At 53.2% G+C, this 15455-nt stretch overlaps 1 protein-coding gene across 3 annotated transcripts in view; it reads right to left on the reverse strand.

Moving 5' to 3' along the window:
* Positions 1-331: 331 nt before the first annotated feature.
* Positions 332-15455, reverse strand: part of JDP2 (Jun dimerization protein 2) — a 40307-nt gene continuing 25183 nt past the window's right edge. For all 3 annotated transcript variants that reach the window (XM_080658640.1, XM_080658641.1, XM_080658642.1), the window contains exons 3-4: positions 9421-9525; positions 332-1486 (exon numbers count right to left, since the gene is read on the reverse strand). In XM_080658640.1, the coding sequence (XP_080514766.1) occupies positions 1301-1486; positions 9421-9525 (291 nt within the window). In that variant the 3' untranslated portion in view covers positions 332-1300. The remainder of the gene's footprint in view (positions 1487-9420; positions 9526-15455) is intronic.

Here is a 15455-nt window from a genome sequence, read left to right on the forward strand (position 1 = left end):
TCAGGACTGGAAGCTCCACCAACGCTGGGCCTAGGTTTGTTTTATTCCCCAGTGACCACCCTGTGCCTTGTAGGGTGCCTGGCACACACATGGAGGCACTCAGTGAACACATGTGGAGTGAATAAACGAAGTACTGCAGGTTTCATTAACTTCTCTGAGCCTCGACTTCCTCATCTGTAAAATGGGCACATCAACACTTACCTGGGAGGGCTGCTGTGAAAACCAAGGGCCTACAGCAGATATTCCAAACATTCTGGTACACCACACGCCGGGAGGCCCAATGAGCATGCCCTGCACCCCACCCCCTAGGCAGACACCACAAGAGGCAGCTGGGTAAGTAAGAGTAATGTTTACTGAGCGATACAGGACTGAGTACTATGAAGGGTTTACCAGGATGGAAATGCACCCCACCCCCGCCCCTGCCACCCCCAACACCCAGAGACTACAGTACTTAGGAGTTACACGCAACGGCCATAACTGCTGAATATCTGTTCGTAACAAACAAACCATAGCATATTTATACTGTATCACATCGAGTGATTATAGAAATCCATTTATATATTGCTTGTATAAAATCTTTTTTTTGTAAAAAATATTAAAAAAAACAACAACAAAAGAAAGTATAAAAAAACATGTGCAGTTGAAAGCCCTGCCAGGACAGCCAGTCTGTAAACATTCAGTGAGTATGTGCTTTGGAAGGGCGCCCGCGCCTCGTGCCCACAGCACCTCCAGCAGGGCCGGCGAGGGTGCGCCCCGGCTGCCACTCCGGGCAGGACCGAGCTGGACCACGGTGGGTGGGTACAGCAGGGCCTGGCACTGTGCCCTTCTCCAGCCTTGCATCGGGATCAGGGTCAGGGTCAGGGCTGGGGGCAGGCAGATTGCAGTTTCACTCTGAGTTCCATCCTCAGCCAAATTTTGGTTGCAACTCATGGCTTTTCCTGGCTGCTCGGAGGTCCTTTGGGTGAATGCCCTGGCGGAGAGGCCGGAGAAGTGCCCACAGCTGCCTGGTTGGGCGTCTCTCCGGCCCAGAGCCTCTGTCCTGCCTCCTGCAAGCCTGGCCCCAGGCAGAACAGGCCCCCCTCAGGACTACTTTGGTCTCAGCGCTTGGTCCTGGGTTTCATCAGCCTGGGTTTCTTCCCCTGGTGTGGCTGATCCGAGTTTCACAAAAAAGCAGGGCTGATGCTGGCTGTGCTGAGCCTCATTGAAGAGTTTTTCATGCAGCAAGGAAGAGCCTCTGGGACCCTCCTCCTCCTCCCTTCCCCCATCTCCTCCTCCGCCTCTTCCTCCTCCCAGCCCATGGTCATTTCTTCTCCAGCTGCTCCAGCAGTGGGTTGCCTTCTGAGTCGGGGGTCTTAACGCTGTCGGTCCTGACGATGCAGGTGGGGCGATGCCGGTTGAGCATCAGGATGAGCTGCTGCCGCTCCTGCTTCAGCTCCTCGATCTGGGTTTTCAGCTCTGCGTTCATGAGCTCCAGCCGCTCAGATTCCTGTGCACAAACACAGAGACATGGCTGTCAGCTTTCACAGGCTGGGGACCGGCTCTGAGGACAGGCTCTGCCGTTGAGTAGGAGGAAGGCTAGCATTTCCCTGCTTTCTCTAACCCTCACCCAAGGATATTTTTCCATTGATTTTTAGGGAGAGTGGAAGAGAGAGGGAAAGACAGAGAGAAACATTGATGTGAGAGAAACACATCAATTGGTTGCCTCCTAAATGTGCCCCAACCAGGGCCTAGGCCGGGAAGGAGCCTGCAACCAAGGTACGTGCCCTTGACCAGAATCGAACCCGGGACCCTTTGGTCCACAGGACAATGCTCTGTCCACTGAGCCCAACCGGCTAGGGCCGTGGTCGGCAAACTGCGGCTCATGAGCCACATGCGGCTCTTTGGCCCCTTGAGTGTGGCTCTTCCACAAAATACCACAGCCTGGGCGAGTCTATTTTGAAGAAGTGGTGTTAGAAGAAGTTTAATTTAAAAAAATTTGGCTCTCAAAAGAAATTTCAATCGTTGTACTGTTGATATTTGGCTCTGTTGACTAATGAATTTGCCGACCACTGGGCTAGAGCAACATTTCCCTGCTTCCTGTCTGCCAGGTTCCCACTGGAGGAAGCACTGAACCTGCCCCTGAGCCCCTGGGATAACTGACTTACTGCAAGCAGTGTCCATCACACTATGACACTGCCCTGTGTCCCTAGGGAGATGAACCCCGGCAGGCTACACCTGGGCCAGCCTGGCTCATGTCCCACCTCTCTCCCCTCACTCAATCCTCTCCAAACACAGTGGCTTCCTTACTGTTATTCAAATATGCTGAACACTCTCCTGCTTCAGGGCTGTTGCACAAGAAACAAAAGGTGGGAGAAGACTGGAGGCCGAGTGGGCCTAGAACAGGTGTGCAGAGGGCCCACAGAGGTGGCCCCAGGTGGCAGTGAAATGGCCAAGTGCTTTGAGGGGTGACAAATGCATGCTGCGGGAATTCTGGCCTATGGAAAGAACAAGTGTAATTCCTTCTGCAACATGTGCTTCCTGGTTATTAGCCCATAATTGTTTGAACAGCCTCTTCCTATCCCCTGTTATCTAGACGCTTTGCCCATTGGTAGGCAATAACAGTCATTCTTCTTGACTCAAACTGAGGTCTCCACTAGACCTCAGGAGAGATTCCCAATGACCTTCCAGCTCAGTTGGAGAGGCTCCCGGGAAAGGAAAGAATGTTGGTTTGATTTGGGGATTTATATGTTTATCGTGTGGATGGTGAGGGGCATACCAAGTAAAGCCTCGGGGAGCAACACAATAAAACAGAAAAGCTCCTGAATGATTTTCCTTGGACTGAGTCTAAAAGCTTATAACCAGTTTGAGAGCTGGAATTTATTCAACTTTGGCCAGCAAAGTTTTAGGCCAGCGGTTCTCAACCAGGAGCAATTTTGCCTCCCAGGAGACATCTGACAATGTTTTCGGTTGTCACAACTGGCGAGGGGGCTGCTCCCGGCACCTCGTGCTGGGAGCCAAGGGCGCTCCCAAACGCCTGCCCTGCAGTGCCCAGGGTGGCCCCACAGAAAGAACTGTCTTGTCCCAAATGTCAACAGTGCTGAGGTTGAGCAACCTGTATTAGACAGAGAACAAGCTGCGGTTGCAACTGTGTGTGTGACAACAGGCCGTGTGGCCCTGGCTCGGGCCTATGACTGCCCCCACCTGGGGGGGCCCCCACACACCCTGGGCTCTGTCTTCCCCACACCAGCCGGTCTGACTAAGCTGTGCCTTGTGTTCGTCTCTGAGGGGGCAGCGTCAGCGTCCAGGGACCTCGGGACTGCTGAGACATGCAGTCCTTGTGACTAGATGCTGAGGGAGAACAGCTTCACAGAAAGGGAAAAAATGCTCAGGGGGAAAATATTAAAACTCAGCTATGGTGGTTTTTAGTTCAGCAGGATGAGGTGCCATGGGGAGGCTGGTCTGGGCCACTGTTCTCGGAATCCCGAGAGAAGTCCACCTCTGAAGGCCAGGAGCGACCCCACATGAAACCATGAGGCCTGACCCGTCAGTCTGGGGCCAGGAGGTACGCATCTTAGCCGCCGGCTCCCTGAGTCTGAGGAACTGCTGACCTTGGGAAGTTCTCACAAACCCACTGACCATCTGGCTCTCCCCAGCCCAGGCTCCAACTCTGGATCATTCTGAGCCTCTACCCCACCCACCCATGAGCATCTGCTGAGGACCTGTGTGCACAATGAGTGCTCTGGAGAAACCCAACCCGTGAGTCCCCAACATGGCTCTCGTATGGCTTCCACCCTGATGGGAAGAAGAATCCATACAGCAGGGCAGAGCCTACTATGTGCCTGTCAGCCAGGCTGCTGTGTCTGGAAGACCTTCCGAGGGGACTAAATGGCCAGGTCTGACGCTGGGTTTGAAAAATCGGTGGACTCTCTGGTTGAGTAGAGAAGGTTGGTGGGAGTGAGGGATTTCAGGAAGGCAGCCTGAAGTGAACAAGGACACAGACATGGAAAAGCTTAAGATGCGTTTAGGAGATAAAATCGCCCATCATGACCATAGGTCATTTTAGGACGGAGTGGGGTACGTAGAAAGCTGGGAAGGTGGTGTAGAGTCAGCCTGAAAAAAAGCTTTAGGATTTCAAATAAGAGTCCACAGCAAGTTTCTTAACTTCTCTGAGCCCTGGTCTTCTCATTGGTAAAAAGATGATGATCCTGGACTCAGTGGGAAAGGCACTTTGTAAAACCCAAGGGTTAGGGAGGCTTAAGGAATTTTACCTTAAGCTGTGAGCAAGAGAAGAGGAAGCAAGAGAAGGGGGAGAAGAGGAGGATTTCCGGGAAAGCTTGGCAGGTCTTGGAGAATGAGAGACATGGACGAGAGCTGCCTGTGAGCCTGGGGGAGGGTGCTGTTCTGGAGAGTGGTGGGGAAGGACAGAGAAGGGAATAGGTTGTAGGTACAGTGAGTGGAAGTTACGTAACCCATATGGTGTGACTCAGCAGCTGAGCATCTACCTATGAACCAGGAGGTCACGGTTCAATTCCCAGTCAAGGCACATGCCCCAGTTGTAGGCTTGATCCCCAGTAGGGGGCGTGCAGGAGGCAACTAGTCAATGATTCTCTCTCACTATTGATGTTTCTATCTCTCCTTCTCCCTTCCCCTCTGAAATCAATAAAAAATAAAATAAATTTTTAAAAATGGACACGTAAGGGTCAGTGTCCAACATGCAGCGTCCAGTACAGACCCACCTCCTTAAAACGAATGCATGTCAACCCAGCCTTATGTATGAACATCTGCATCACACGGAAAGACCAAGCAGGTGTGTGGCGCCTTGCTTCACACACATGTTTATCACAGGGACGCCGTGGCATTTTGTTGGCTCAAATGTTAGGGTATATCACGGAATACCATCTGGCTGTTCAGAATGTCCCGGACTGCTTTTTAGTTTTATTTCCTGTTTTATTGGTTGGTGCTACATATTTATTTAGTGTGTACAAGTTGATTTAGAAGATTCTCTTCTTAACCATGACTGTAGAAGTGGTTTGTGGCTTTATAACAGCAATGACAGTATCTGTTTTCCTAATTAATTAGGACCATGGGCTAGGATCTTCACATGTTCATTACGAAGTGAAGAACTAGGCTTGCATTTTTGTTTAGCATTTTGCCTTCTGGTGAATATGTATTGCCCTAGAGAAAATGAGACCACTTGTTGTTTTAGAACAGAATTAGTACACGTGAAGTTTTAGTCTCCTCCACTTTGGTCAGCAAAGGCAATAGAAAAAAACAGGGTGAGGGGCTGAGCATCCTGGCTTTTCATCCTGGCTGGGTGACCTCGGCCAAGTCACTCCCCTCCTCTCGGCCTCATTTTCATCCCGGAAAATATAATGATTGGCCCAAGGGATTTTAATCATTAAGATTCTCTGACTCTATTTTTTATTAAAGTTACCCTAAAAGTTGGGAAGAAGTCTGGTGCAACCTTCTGAACCCAAAAGACCTGTCTGGATTAAAATCCTGACTCTGCCACTTGCTAGCTCTGCCGCTGTGAACATTCCCAGTTTCCCTGAGCCTGGGCAACCAGAATAGAGTGCTGGGCAGTAGAGGAAGCCCTGGGTTCTAGTCCTGACTCGGCCAGTGTGTGGCCTTGAGCAAACTTTAATGCCTCCAAGTGTCAGAGTCCTCCTCGGGGAAATGGGCTGCCTTGCCCATTCCAGAGTCACTGTGGCCATCAAGGAGAGTGGCGATGAAGAGTGCAGCGTGCCACGGAGTGTGAGGTGGTGCTACTGCCACCAGCACGCAGGGAACCGGTGCTAGCACAGCAGTTCAGAGGCTGGCACTGCAGAAGGGAGAAGCCTAGGGGGCCTGCCACTCTGCATGGCAGATAGAGGAGGTCCTGAGGTCACCCTGCAGACGCTCAACCACTGAGCCATGCTCGTTGGACGACAAGTATTTTTAAGAATGTACCAGGTGCCCAGCACTGTGCTGTGTACACTGGGGGATGCACATGTAGGAGCACACATGGTCCTTCCTGTGGGAGCTGGAGAGAGAAAGCCAGAAAATATGACCCATTCAAAGGCCTGCCTCCTGCCTCCTGCCTCCTGCCTGGCCCCGGCGGGTCCAGGAGAGAGAACTCTGAGATGTTATAGAAATCTCCTAGGGTGAATCTGGGTGTCCAGGGGTCAAGGATGGGAGAGTGATTTTTTTTACATACACGTGTAGGTGAGTATGTACTGGTATATATGTATACGCACACACGTACACACATCCCTTTGTACCTCTTGGCCTTGTAAATACTTTACCCACTAAAAAGTAAATTCTAAGAGAATTCCCCAGGTCTGGACACTGACTGTGAGCATAGCCATCTGTACCCATGCCTAAACCTCACACCCAACCTCTGCTTCTAAGACCAGGTGGGAGGGGGATGGGGAGACAGAGGGGAAGGACTGGGCTTAGGCCCTGCCAGACCTGTGCAAGCCTCCCTCCTAGACCCAAAGGCCATACAGTTCTCCACATGCTCACAGCTGCCTTCTTCTCTCACCCGGACAATACCATAGCCACACAGGGCTCTTCCCACTCTATTCTCGGCTGCCCCAATCCGTGCCCATGCTGCAGTCAGAGGGATCTTTCTAAAGTGTGTCTCTCTCCCCTTCTGAAACCCTTCCGCAGTTCTCTGGGACCATACAATTCACCTCCTAATGGGGACATTTGTGAGTGCAAGAAGGTGTAATTAATAATGAGACCAAGCCTGGCCAGCGTGGCTCAATGGTTGAGCATCGACCTATGAACCAGGAGGTGATGGTTCGAGTCCCAGTCAGGGCACATGCCCGGGTTGCAGGCTCGATCCCCAGTGTGGGGCCTGCAGGAGGCAGCCGATCAATGATTCTCTCTCATCATTGTTGTTTCTACCTCTCTCTCCCTTCCTCTCTTAAATCAATTAAAGTATATTTTTAAAAAATAATGGGGCCAGGACAAGGGGCACACACTGGGATTGCCCCAGACCACCCAGCATAGAGGACCACCTGACACACCAAGGCTCTGGGGCCTGCCTGCCTCTCCTTCCTCCCACCTGTGCTCTAAACCCCAGCCTTTCTTTTCAATTCCTTAACCACAATCTCCAACACCTCTTGCCTCTGGCGTTTGCTTGTGCTATTCCTGGTATCCACCTCCATGCCTGTCCTTCACCTCAGCTAGCTCCTCCTCCTCTTTTATGTCTCAATCAGCAGTCTTTCCTCAGCCTGGACTAGGACAGGGCCCCTCTGTATGTTCTCACAGCTCGCTGGGCTTGCCCAATGCAAGGATCGCACACGTTACCATTCATTTCCCGCCGCCGCCCCAGTGCAGATACCGCCTGCTTGTCCTCTGTGCAGCGGGCACTCACTAAACACTTCCTGGATGGACAGATGGGTCAGCAAGTGAATAAACAAATCCCAGCTCTACCGCTTGCTAGCAGTGTGACCTTGGGCAAATAACTTGATCTCTCTGAGCTACAGGTCAATGTCTAAAATGGGAATAATCAGTAATTTATCTCACTGGAATGTTATAAGCTAAATGAGACACGTGTAATACGGGCATACAGTACATCCTGGAGTGTGAAGAGCAGCTGGCAACATTCACTTGGCGCTGACTGTTTACTGCACTAGTGTGTTATCAGTTTACACTCACTGGTATATCTTGCCTGCTCACTGGCTGACAAGCCCTGGAAGGCCGGCACCTGAGACTTCTCTGTGGTCTCTGTATCTCGCCCAGCTCTGCAGACACTCGGGGCTGGCACTGAGTATGCGACACTCCATCCATTGTAAAGGCCCATGTGAGACCAGTGTCTTAGAAACTTCTTGAAAACATGCAGCCCAGTGTTGGTCCACCATCTCTTCCAAGGGGGCTCTGAGATCTAGGAGTCTAACCCGGCCAGGTGCTCACAGCCCAGAGGCGTACGCACGGCTCCATGCTGATTACACCCATGACCTCAGGTTTGCTCTCTGCTTGTTGCAAGCATGTGAAGAAAGCCATCACAGATCCCTCACTGCCAGAGAAAAACAGGCCAACCTGGCTTTCTCTCTCCAGCTCCCACAGGAAGGACCATGTGTGCTCCTACATGTGCATCCCCCAGTGTACACAGCACAGTGCTGGGCACCTGGTACTTTCTTAAAAATACTTGTTGTCCAGCCAGCATGGCTCAGTGGTTGAGCGTCGACCTATGAACCAGGAGGTCACAGTTCGATTCTCAGCCAGGGCAGATGCCTGGGTTGCGGGCTCGATCCCCAGTGGGAAGTGTGTAGGAGGCACCCAATCAATGATTCTCTCTCAACATTGATGTTTCTATTTCTCTTTCCCAATCCCTTCCTCTCTGAAATCAATAAAAATATATTTTTTAAAAATGCTTGTCAACCAATCAGTGGATGAGTAAAAGAATAAACAAACAACTAAATGAATGTACAAATGAATGAATGCATTAGAGCCAGTATAGCAGAGAGTTAAGAACAAATCCTTTGAAGTTAGCCTTAGGCTCGAATCTCAGTTCTACACACTTAGCCGCTGAGGGACCTGGGCAAGCTTTTTAACCTTGCCATGCCTTAGTTTCCCCATCTGCAGAAAGAGAATCATGAAGGCATGTATCTCCTAGTTATTATGCCAATTAAATGAGATAATAGACACAGCCGTTAGCCCAGTGCCCAACTTTACAAAAATTAGCAACTATTGCTCATTGTTGCATACTGTAGAATAGAGCCTGGCCCATGCTGTTATTATTATATATTGTTACCCTTATTATTTAGAAATGAAGAAGGGATTGGGGGTGGGGAAGCTGGAGATCACTGGCCCGGACTTTCTGGTCATGTTCCTTCACTGCCATCTGCCATTTCTGAGAATCAGGAAAGGCCTCTTAGATGGGACTCAGCAGAGAAAGAACAATCTCCTGCTTGGTACATTCCAATGAAAGGGCAGGGGCCTGCTCTGAGGGCCGAGAGGAAAGGCAACCCTCCTCCGGCCTTTGTATCAGAGCTGAACTCTGGTCCCGGGGGCAGGAGCAGAAGCCAGCCAGCTGGGGGCAGAGCTGGACGAGCCTCCTGCAGCTAAGGGAGGAGCTTTTCTCTGCCCAGGTGCTATGTCTACTGCCTACATGCGTGGCGTTATCACCTACTTCACCAGCACCCACCCTAGACAACTTTGGTAGCCACCAGGGTACCAAAATGGGTAGCACCAGTCCTGGGCCAACTGGGTCCATCAGCACCAAGGGTCTAACCTCAGTGGAGGGAGCTTGGCTGCTCCCACCTTCTCTGGCCCCCCCGGGATCTGGGTGGGCTGGGCTGGAGCTGCTGCAGGCTGCCCTGGGCTGTCTTGATTCAGGATGAGACATCAGACAGGGTCAGAGAAAAGCAGGTACACATTGATTCCTGCAGCGTAGATGACTTCCTTTGATCCACATAGCCCCCTCCCTGCGCGGCCAGCTGCCCTGCTCACCCGCTGCAGAAACTCCGTCCGCTCCTTCTTCTTGTTCCGGCATCGGGCTGCCGCCACTTTGTTCTTTTCCCGGCGCCTTTTCCTCCGCTCCTCTTCCTCGTCTAGCTGTGAGGGCCGAGAGCCACTGATTAGACATTGAGACACGCCTGGAACAGAGCTTCCCTCCTGACACACAGACAGATAGATGGACAATCCCCCTCCTAACACACATCTCAGCAGTGAGGGAGCCAACCCTGTCTGCCAGCTCCCCGGCCTCTCAGCTGGTGACATGGAAATACTGACAAGGACCCTCTCCGGAGCAGGTAAGCACCCCTGGGGGGAGTCAGGATGCCAGGAGGGCAGGGCTGCCTGGGTTCTGCCAGAGTTCAGGAGGCCCGAACCTGGGAGTCTCCTCACACTGAGGTGGCACCCAACGGTGATGGTCTGCTCTCCTGCCCAGCCCAAGCCCTCCGGGCACTGTTTTCCAGGCCAGCAGTTCCCAGGCATTTCCTTCAAAACCACCTTGGGCGTGGGCGCAGCTTCTGCATTCTGCCCCCCACCTCCCTGAGGTACCTTCTTCCTCCCTCTTGGTCCTTCCAAACACCTGGGTTTATCTCCTTGTCAACTGAACAGTCTCCCAGCCTCCTCACCTGGCTCTAACTCTCTTACCTGCATGTTCTCCCCCAGGACACCCACCTGTATCCCAGGATCCCAAGGCTCCCTAAAGTGCCCTGCACGGGACACAGGCAGAAGGGCCTCCTGAGCCTCTGGACTTACTTCTCCCCAGGACATGTTAGGAAATGCACTATGTATGAAAGAGCGCCCATGACCTGGGAAGGAGGAACTCTGCCCACCAACACTGGCTTTCAGTCCAAGTGGCAGCTCTTGTGTCATTAATAATAATGAGAGCTGCTGCTTGCTGCCTACTTTGCTAAATGCTTTAAATATAGGTCACATAATCCTCAAAAAGTTTGATGATGAAGGTACTATTACTGTTCCATTGGACAGATGGAGATACTGAGGGTCGGTATTCCAACTAGCATTTCTGTGACTTCAACCTTCCTGCTCTTGCCCACTGGCTCAGCCCATCAGGATCACTTTGATGTGATGCCTCTCATGGTCCGTTACCCGCAGGAGAATCTGGAGGACACACACGACCAGCCAGGGTGGGGACAGCCTAGGGTAAGAGGCCATTAGAGAGGTCATGGATTGCTCTGGGCTTGCCAACTCTCTCACTTCTCGAGCCAGTGGGGGTGATTCTGGCAGCCTGAGACCTGGAACAAGGTCTCAGCCGAAAGGGCTTTGGGCCAGGAAAATAAACAGCCTCTCTCCATGCACTCCCAGCATGCTCTGAGAGGTCAGGACCCAGGGCCTGGGCCGGAGACCAGCACCCAAGGCCATTATCACAGCCCCTGGCAGGGCAGCCCCTTCTCTTTCTCCACCACCTCTGAACTCCTCTCTGCCTCACTCCCACTCCGCCTGGGAGGCTGGCTGGAGAGGTGCCTTGTCAACAGGGCCGCACCCACGCACCTCCCAGCCCCTCAGCCTCCTTTGAAACAGAACCAGAAGTGACAGCTCCTCTGGCTGACCCGCATCTGGGAAAATAGAAACCTGGACAAAATTGATTCCGCCCAACCTCAACCTCACCCCCAACAAAGCAGAGGTAACCGCGACGACAGGCAGAGGGAAGGAACTGGAGGAAGTGGCAGGCGGTGCAATCTCCCCTCGGCCAAGAGGGTTTGCCCACAAACTGCTAAGGTGATGTGTGCAACCTGAGCGCTGCTCAGCTCTGGGCCTCGAGCCCCTCCCCCAGAGCACCCTGGGCTCTGGCAGAGCTGCCGTTTCCTAGGAGACACAACCTCTGTCCTCTAAGACCCAGCTTCCTACCCCACCCCAGTGCAGGGCCTCATCCTACATCAAGTTGGGAGCAAACAGAAGCTGCTCTAGCAGTGGCTCAAAGAAGGCCGGACGCTGGAAGTTTAAGAAATCAACTGGGCCAGGCTGATGCCCAGACAGACGGCTGCCATACCCACTCCTCCAGCCACAGGGACCCCCCCTCCTGCCATCCTCCTCTACCCCAAACCTCTCATCTTTCTCCAAGCTAGCCAGGCCCTCCTGAGATGGCCTTCCTTTCCCACTTGGAAAACTCTTACTCAACCTTCAAGAGCAAATGTCACCTCCTCTAGGAAGGCTCCTTAGACTCCAGAGAGAATTAACTGCTCTGGCTGTTCTGCAACAGCACTCTGAGCACCCCGCTGTAAGAGTGTATCCTATCCCCCCATAATTCTCTGTTTACATAGGACCTGACTTCCCTGCTGAGGACCTCGGCATCTCCAGCACCTGGCACAGAAGCTGGCACTTAGTAGAAGCTCAGCAAACGTTAGTCAAATGAATGAATGAACAAAGGATTATGGAGAAAAATGACACAGGCTTGGGTTCTATCATTAAAAATTTACGGCCTGTTTTGGTATCTGCATAACCTTTTCCCCAGTGCTCTGCTGGGATAGCCTCTCTGTCTGCAGGTGGTTGGGGATTGGGTCCTGTCTTCTCAGAAGCACATTGGCTGAAGGCAGAGCCTAGATCAGGGTACAGGGCCCTGATGGCTGTGGCAGGAATGCACTAACCCTATGCAGATCCTCAAGGCATCCAGGCTGTGCACTGAAGCCCAAAGCCTCCAGTTCCACAGCCACTTGGCATGAGCTTCCAAGGTCACCCCCAGGCCTCTCTGCACCCATGCCCCACCTTGGCAGACATCTCCCAATGAGGCAAGAAATGACCCTAACACTCCATCCCCACACCTTCCCGACTGACAATGCTGCATCTCGCCCCAAATCCTCCTGCTGCTATTTAAGAGTCACCAGAGGACATGGAGAGAACAGCTGCTGAGGCCCCACCAGAAATATGGGACTGGGCAGTGCCCCTCAGTCTTCTCCATCCCCGCGGGCTAACTCTGGCTCCTTTTGCCTGGGCCTGTGTGGTCTGCACGCTCCAACTGGGACCTTTTGGAGACCGCCCCCACCCGCCCCCTCCACACACACACACACTCCCAGCCCTCCTCAAGCTTTCTTTCATCCCCAGAGTCGAGGCTGCTGCCCCTCCTCCTGATGCTCCCTGGATTAAAGCATTTGGGACGTGAGTGGGTGAGAGACAGCAGACTGTTCTCATCACACAGTTCAGGCATCTAAAACTGGAACCCCAGAATGGGAGATGACAGTTTCTTCTGCAGATGCAGCTAGAAGAACCAGGCTGCCTGAGGAGGAGGCAACTTGACATTCAATACATTTAAAGAACCAAGAGATGGGGGTTAGGGGATGGAGGGGAGCCTATCTTTTCTGTTCTCAAACTTAGTTCTGGCTCTGTTTTTCCCAAATTCCCAGGCAAACCTGGGGCAAAGCTGTGAGGGACTTGGGGATCCATGCCAAGAGGGCCTCTTGCTGAGCTGTCCCACCTCCTCAGGGAGCCTGTTCTCAAGACCCTGCTGAGGGCTAGGGGACCCCAGCCCCTGGCCACAGCTGACTGGACAAGGGGTGAGTGGCTGACCCGAGCTGGGCTGCATTTGCCTCCAGGAAATTTAAAATTGAACTGCTGGACTGGAGAGCAAGCAACCTCAGCCATGTGCCCAGAGGGGCAGAAAGATCAAGCTGCTGGAGATGAGCAGAGACTAGAGAACATGTGACAAGAGAGACACACACACTCAGCTCTAGGAGGGAGTCAGAGAGGCAAAGAGAAGGAGGGGTGACAGAGAAAAACAGGGCCTGGACCAGGATGAGGCAAGCAAGGTGCCAGGGAAGCACATTTAAGGAAGCACTCAACCCTGGGGCTCATGCAAGGACAGGGTCAGCAGCCAAGAGTGAGTACCTCCTTAAATGCCATGCCCTGGGCATCTTACTTGCCTCACCCAAGCTACAGACTGGGAAAGGTGAAGAGAGGGACAGAGAGGAAAGAAACACAGAGAACAGAGACAGAGACAGAAAGACCAAGAGGCACAGCCCCCGAGACACACACAGAGACACAGACAGAGGCCAGTGGTACAGACAGACTGCGTGGACAGACAGGAAGCACACACAGACAAAGAAACTCTCCTGGTCCTCCAATTCCACCCCTGGAGAGAGAGGCCTGACTGAGCTTCCAGTCCGTGGGGTCCATGATGCATACCCCGACTCTATCCAAAAAACCGCTGCCTGGAGGGAGTCTGAGAAGGTGCCTGCCTCTTGCCACTGAAAGATGCCAGGACACCAGGGCCCCCCTTGTGAAGTCACGTGATGCCAGGTGAAAATGGAGGAGTAGAAGGCGGTCCCCAGTGAGCCAGGGGGGAACCACTGCTACCCAGGAGCCAGCTTCTGGAACAGCTGGAAAGCAGCAGCCTGAGTGCAGAAGGGCCTCTGAACAGCAGAGGAGGGCACCTCAGTAGGAATCAAGTCCTTGGGTTCGGAGTCCAGTGGGCTAAATGGCCTCAGTAAACCACCCAGGACAGTCTCCTCCCCGCCTTCGCAGATGAGAAGTGACAGCCTCTGGGTCCCCAGGCCTGAGGCCTCCTGCTCCTTGAAGGGCAGGTGGTCTGTGTGAGCCCCCACACCTGGTAACAGGCCCCCCTCCCTTTCAGCTCCATCTGAGGGCGATGACCATTTTGCGTTTTTCCCTATGTGGGTCTTTTCAAATAAAAACTATTTACTGCACAATTAACAGTGAATGTGTAGCATTAAAGCAAAGTGGTTTCAGGGAGGGGCCTCACTGCTCAGCTCCTGCCTCACCCTCACCGGGGGCCCTGTTTCCCAGGCCCATCTGCAGGCCACGTGACTGTCAGACAGTGGCACCAGTTGTGCAGATGTGATTGTGAATTCTGGCATTTCATAAGCCTTTCCAAAAATGTATCCTGTGGGACCCACAAATAGATGAGATGAGAAAAAGCAATGGTGCTTTTTAACCTGAGGCACTGGATGTACAGAAACTGTCATATGGACAAAGCAACAGAGAAAAGAGCAATAAAGCTGGCGACAAGCAGAAATAGCGGAGGGGGGATCAAAACCCCGGCACTAATCAGCAGCGAAGGTCTGGAAGGCTTCTCTCGGACTGAAACGAGCATGCGCCAAGAGCCAGGCCCTCCTGAGACGCACAGCGTCAAGGTTGGCGGCATGGGCTTTAGGGTCTGAGCGGCCTGGATCCCCAGCAGCCCTGCTTCGGACTGGCCGTGTGCTCCTGGGCAAGTCTCTCAGCCTCTCTGAGCCTCATTCCTCACCTGCGTGAGGAAGGCACCGAGCGCTGCTGCACGGGTCTGCAATGAGGCCTGGAGCCTGGGACACAGGAAGGGTTCAGTAAACGCCAGCTTCCCTGCCTGCCTTCCCAGGTAGACAGGGAGGCGGAGAGAGGGCTGCCTGGGGTACACCCAGCCTCCAGCTCCCATGGACAGAATCTGGCATAAAAGGACACCTGAGCCAGGGGAAGCAGGTGGCGGTACGTCAAGGCATGAGGGCTGTCGAGCAGACCTGGAGTAACAGCTCTGAGGCTTCTAAATCCAGCCCTGGCCGGGCCCACTGGGTCCCTCCCCCTGCATGAAGAAGACAGATTTCAACACCAGGGACCCATGAGCACCCTGGGAAGTAAACACCCAAATACCAAACATACCAGACATTCCCCCATATAAACAGGCTGCTCTGAGCAGTCCCTCCCCACTCCCCTGCACCGCCCCCCCCGCCCCCCCCCCCAACCCCGCCTCTACCAACAAAAAAGTAGGGCAGTCCAGGGACAAGATCTCACTGGGCAGGCCAGCCAGCCTGGGCCCATGAATCCCTCTGCCTCCTCCCACCCGTGTAGGAGGAACGAGGAAACCCCAGGGCCCTTGTCCAATACCCCTGCTGACCCCCTGCAACCCACAGGGGCCAGGCCCTCCCGACCAGCGTCTCCCCTGGGACTGAGCTGTTGGAGACTCTGCCCTCCTCTCTCTCCCATCTTCTCTAGCCAGGCCCTCTGCTCCTAATGCCAAGGTCTTGACTTCAGCTGTGAAATATTGGACAGTTTCTGTGAACACAAGACAGGGCCATAAGGGGAAAGTCAAGACA

This window comes from Plecotus auritus (genome assembly GCF_963455305.1).
Source record: "Plecotus auritus genome assembly, chromosome: 1".
NCBI lineage: Eukaryota > Metazoa > Chordata > Mammalia > Chiroptera > Vespertilionidae > Plecotus > Plecotus auritus.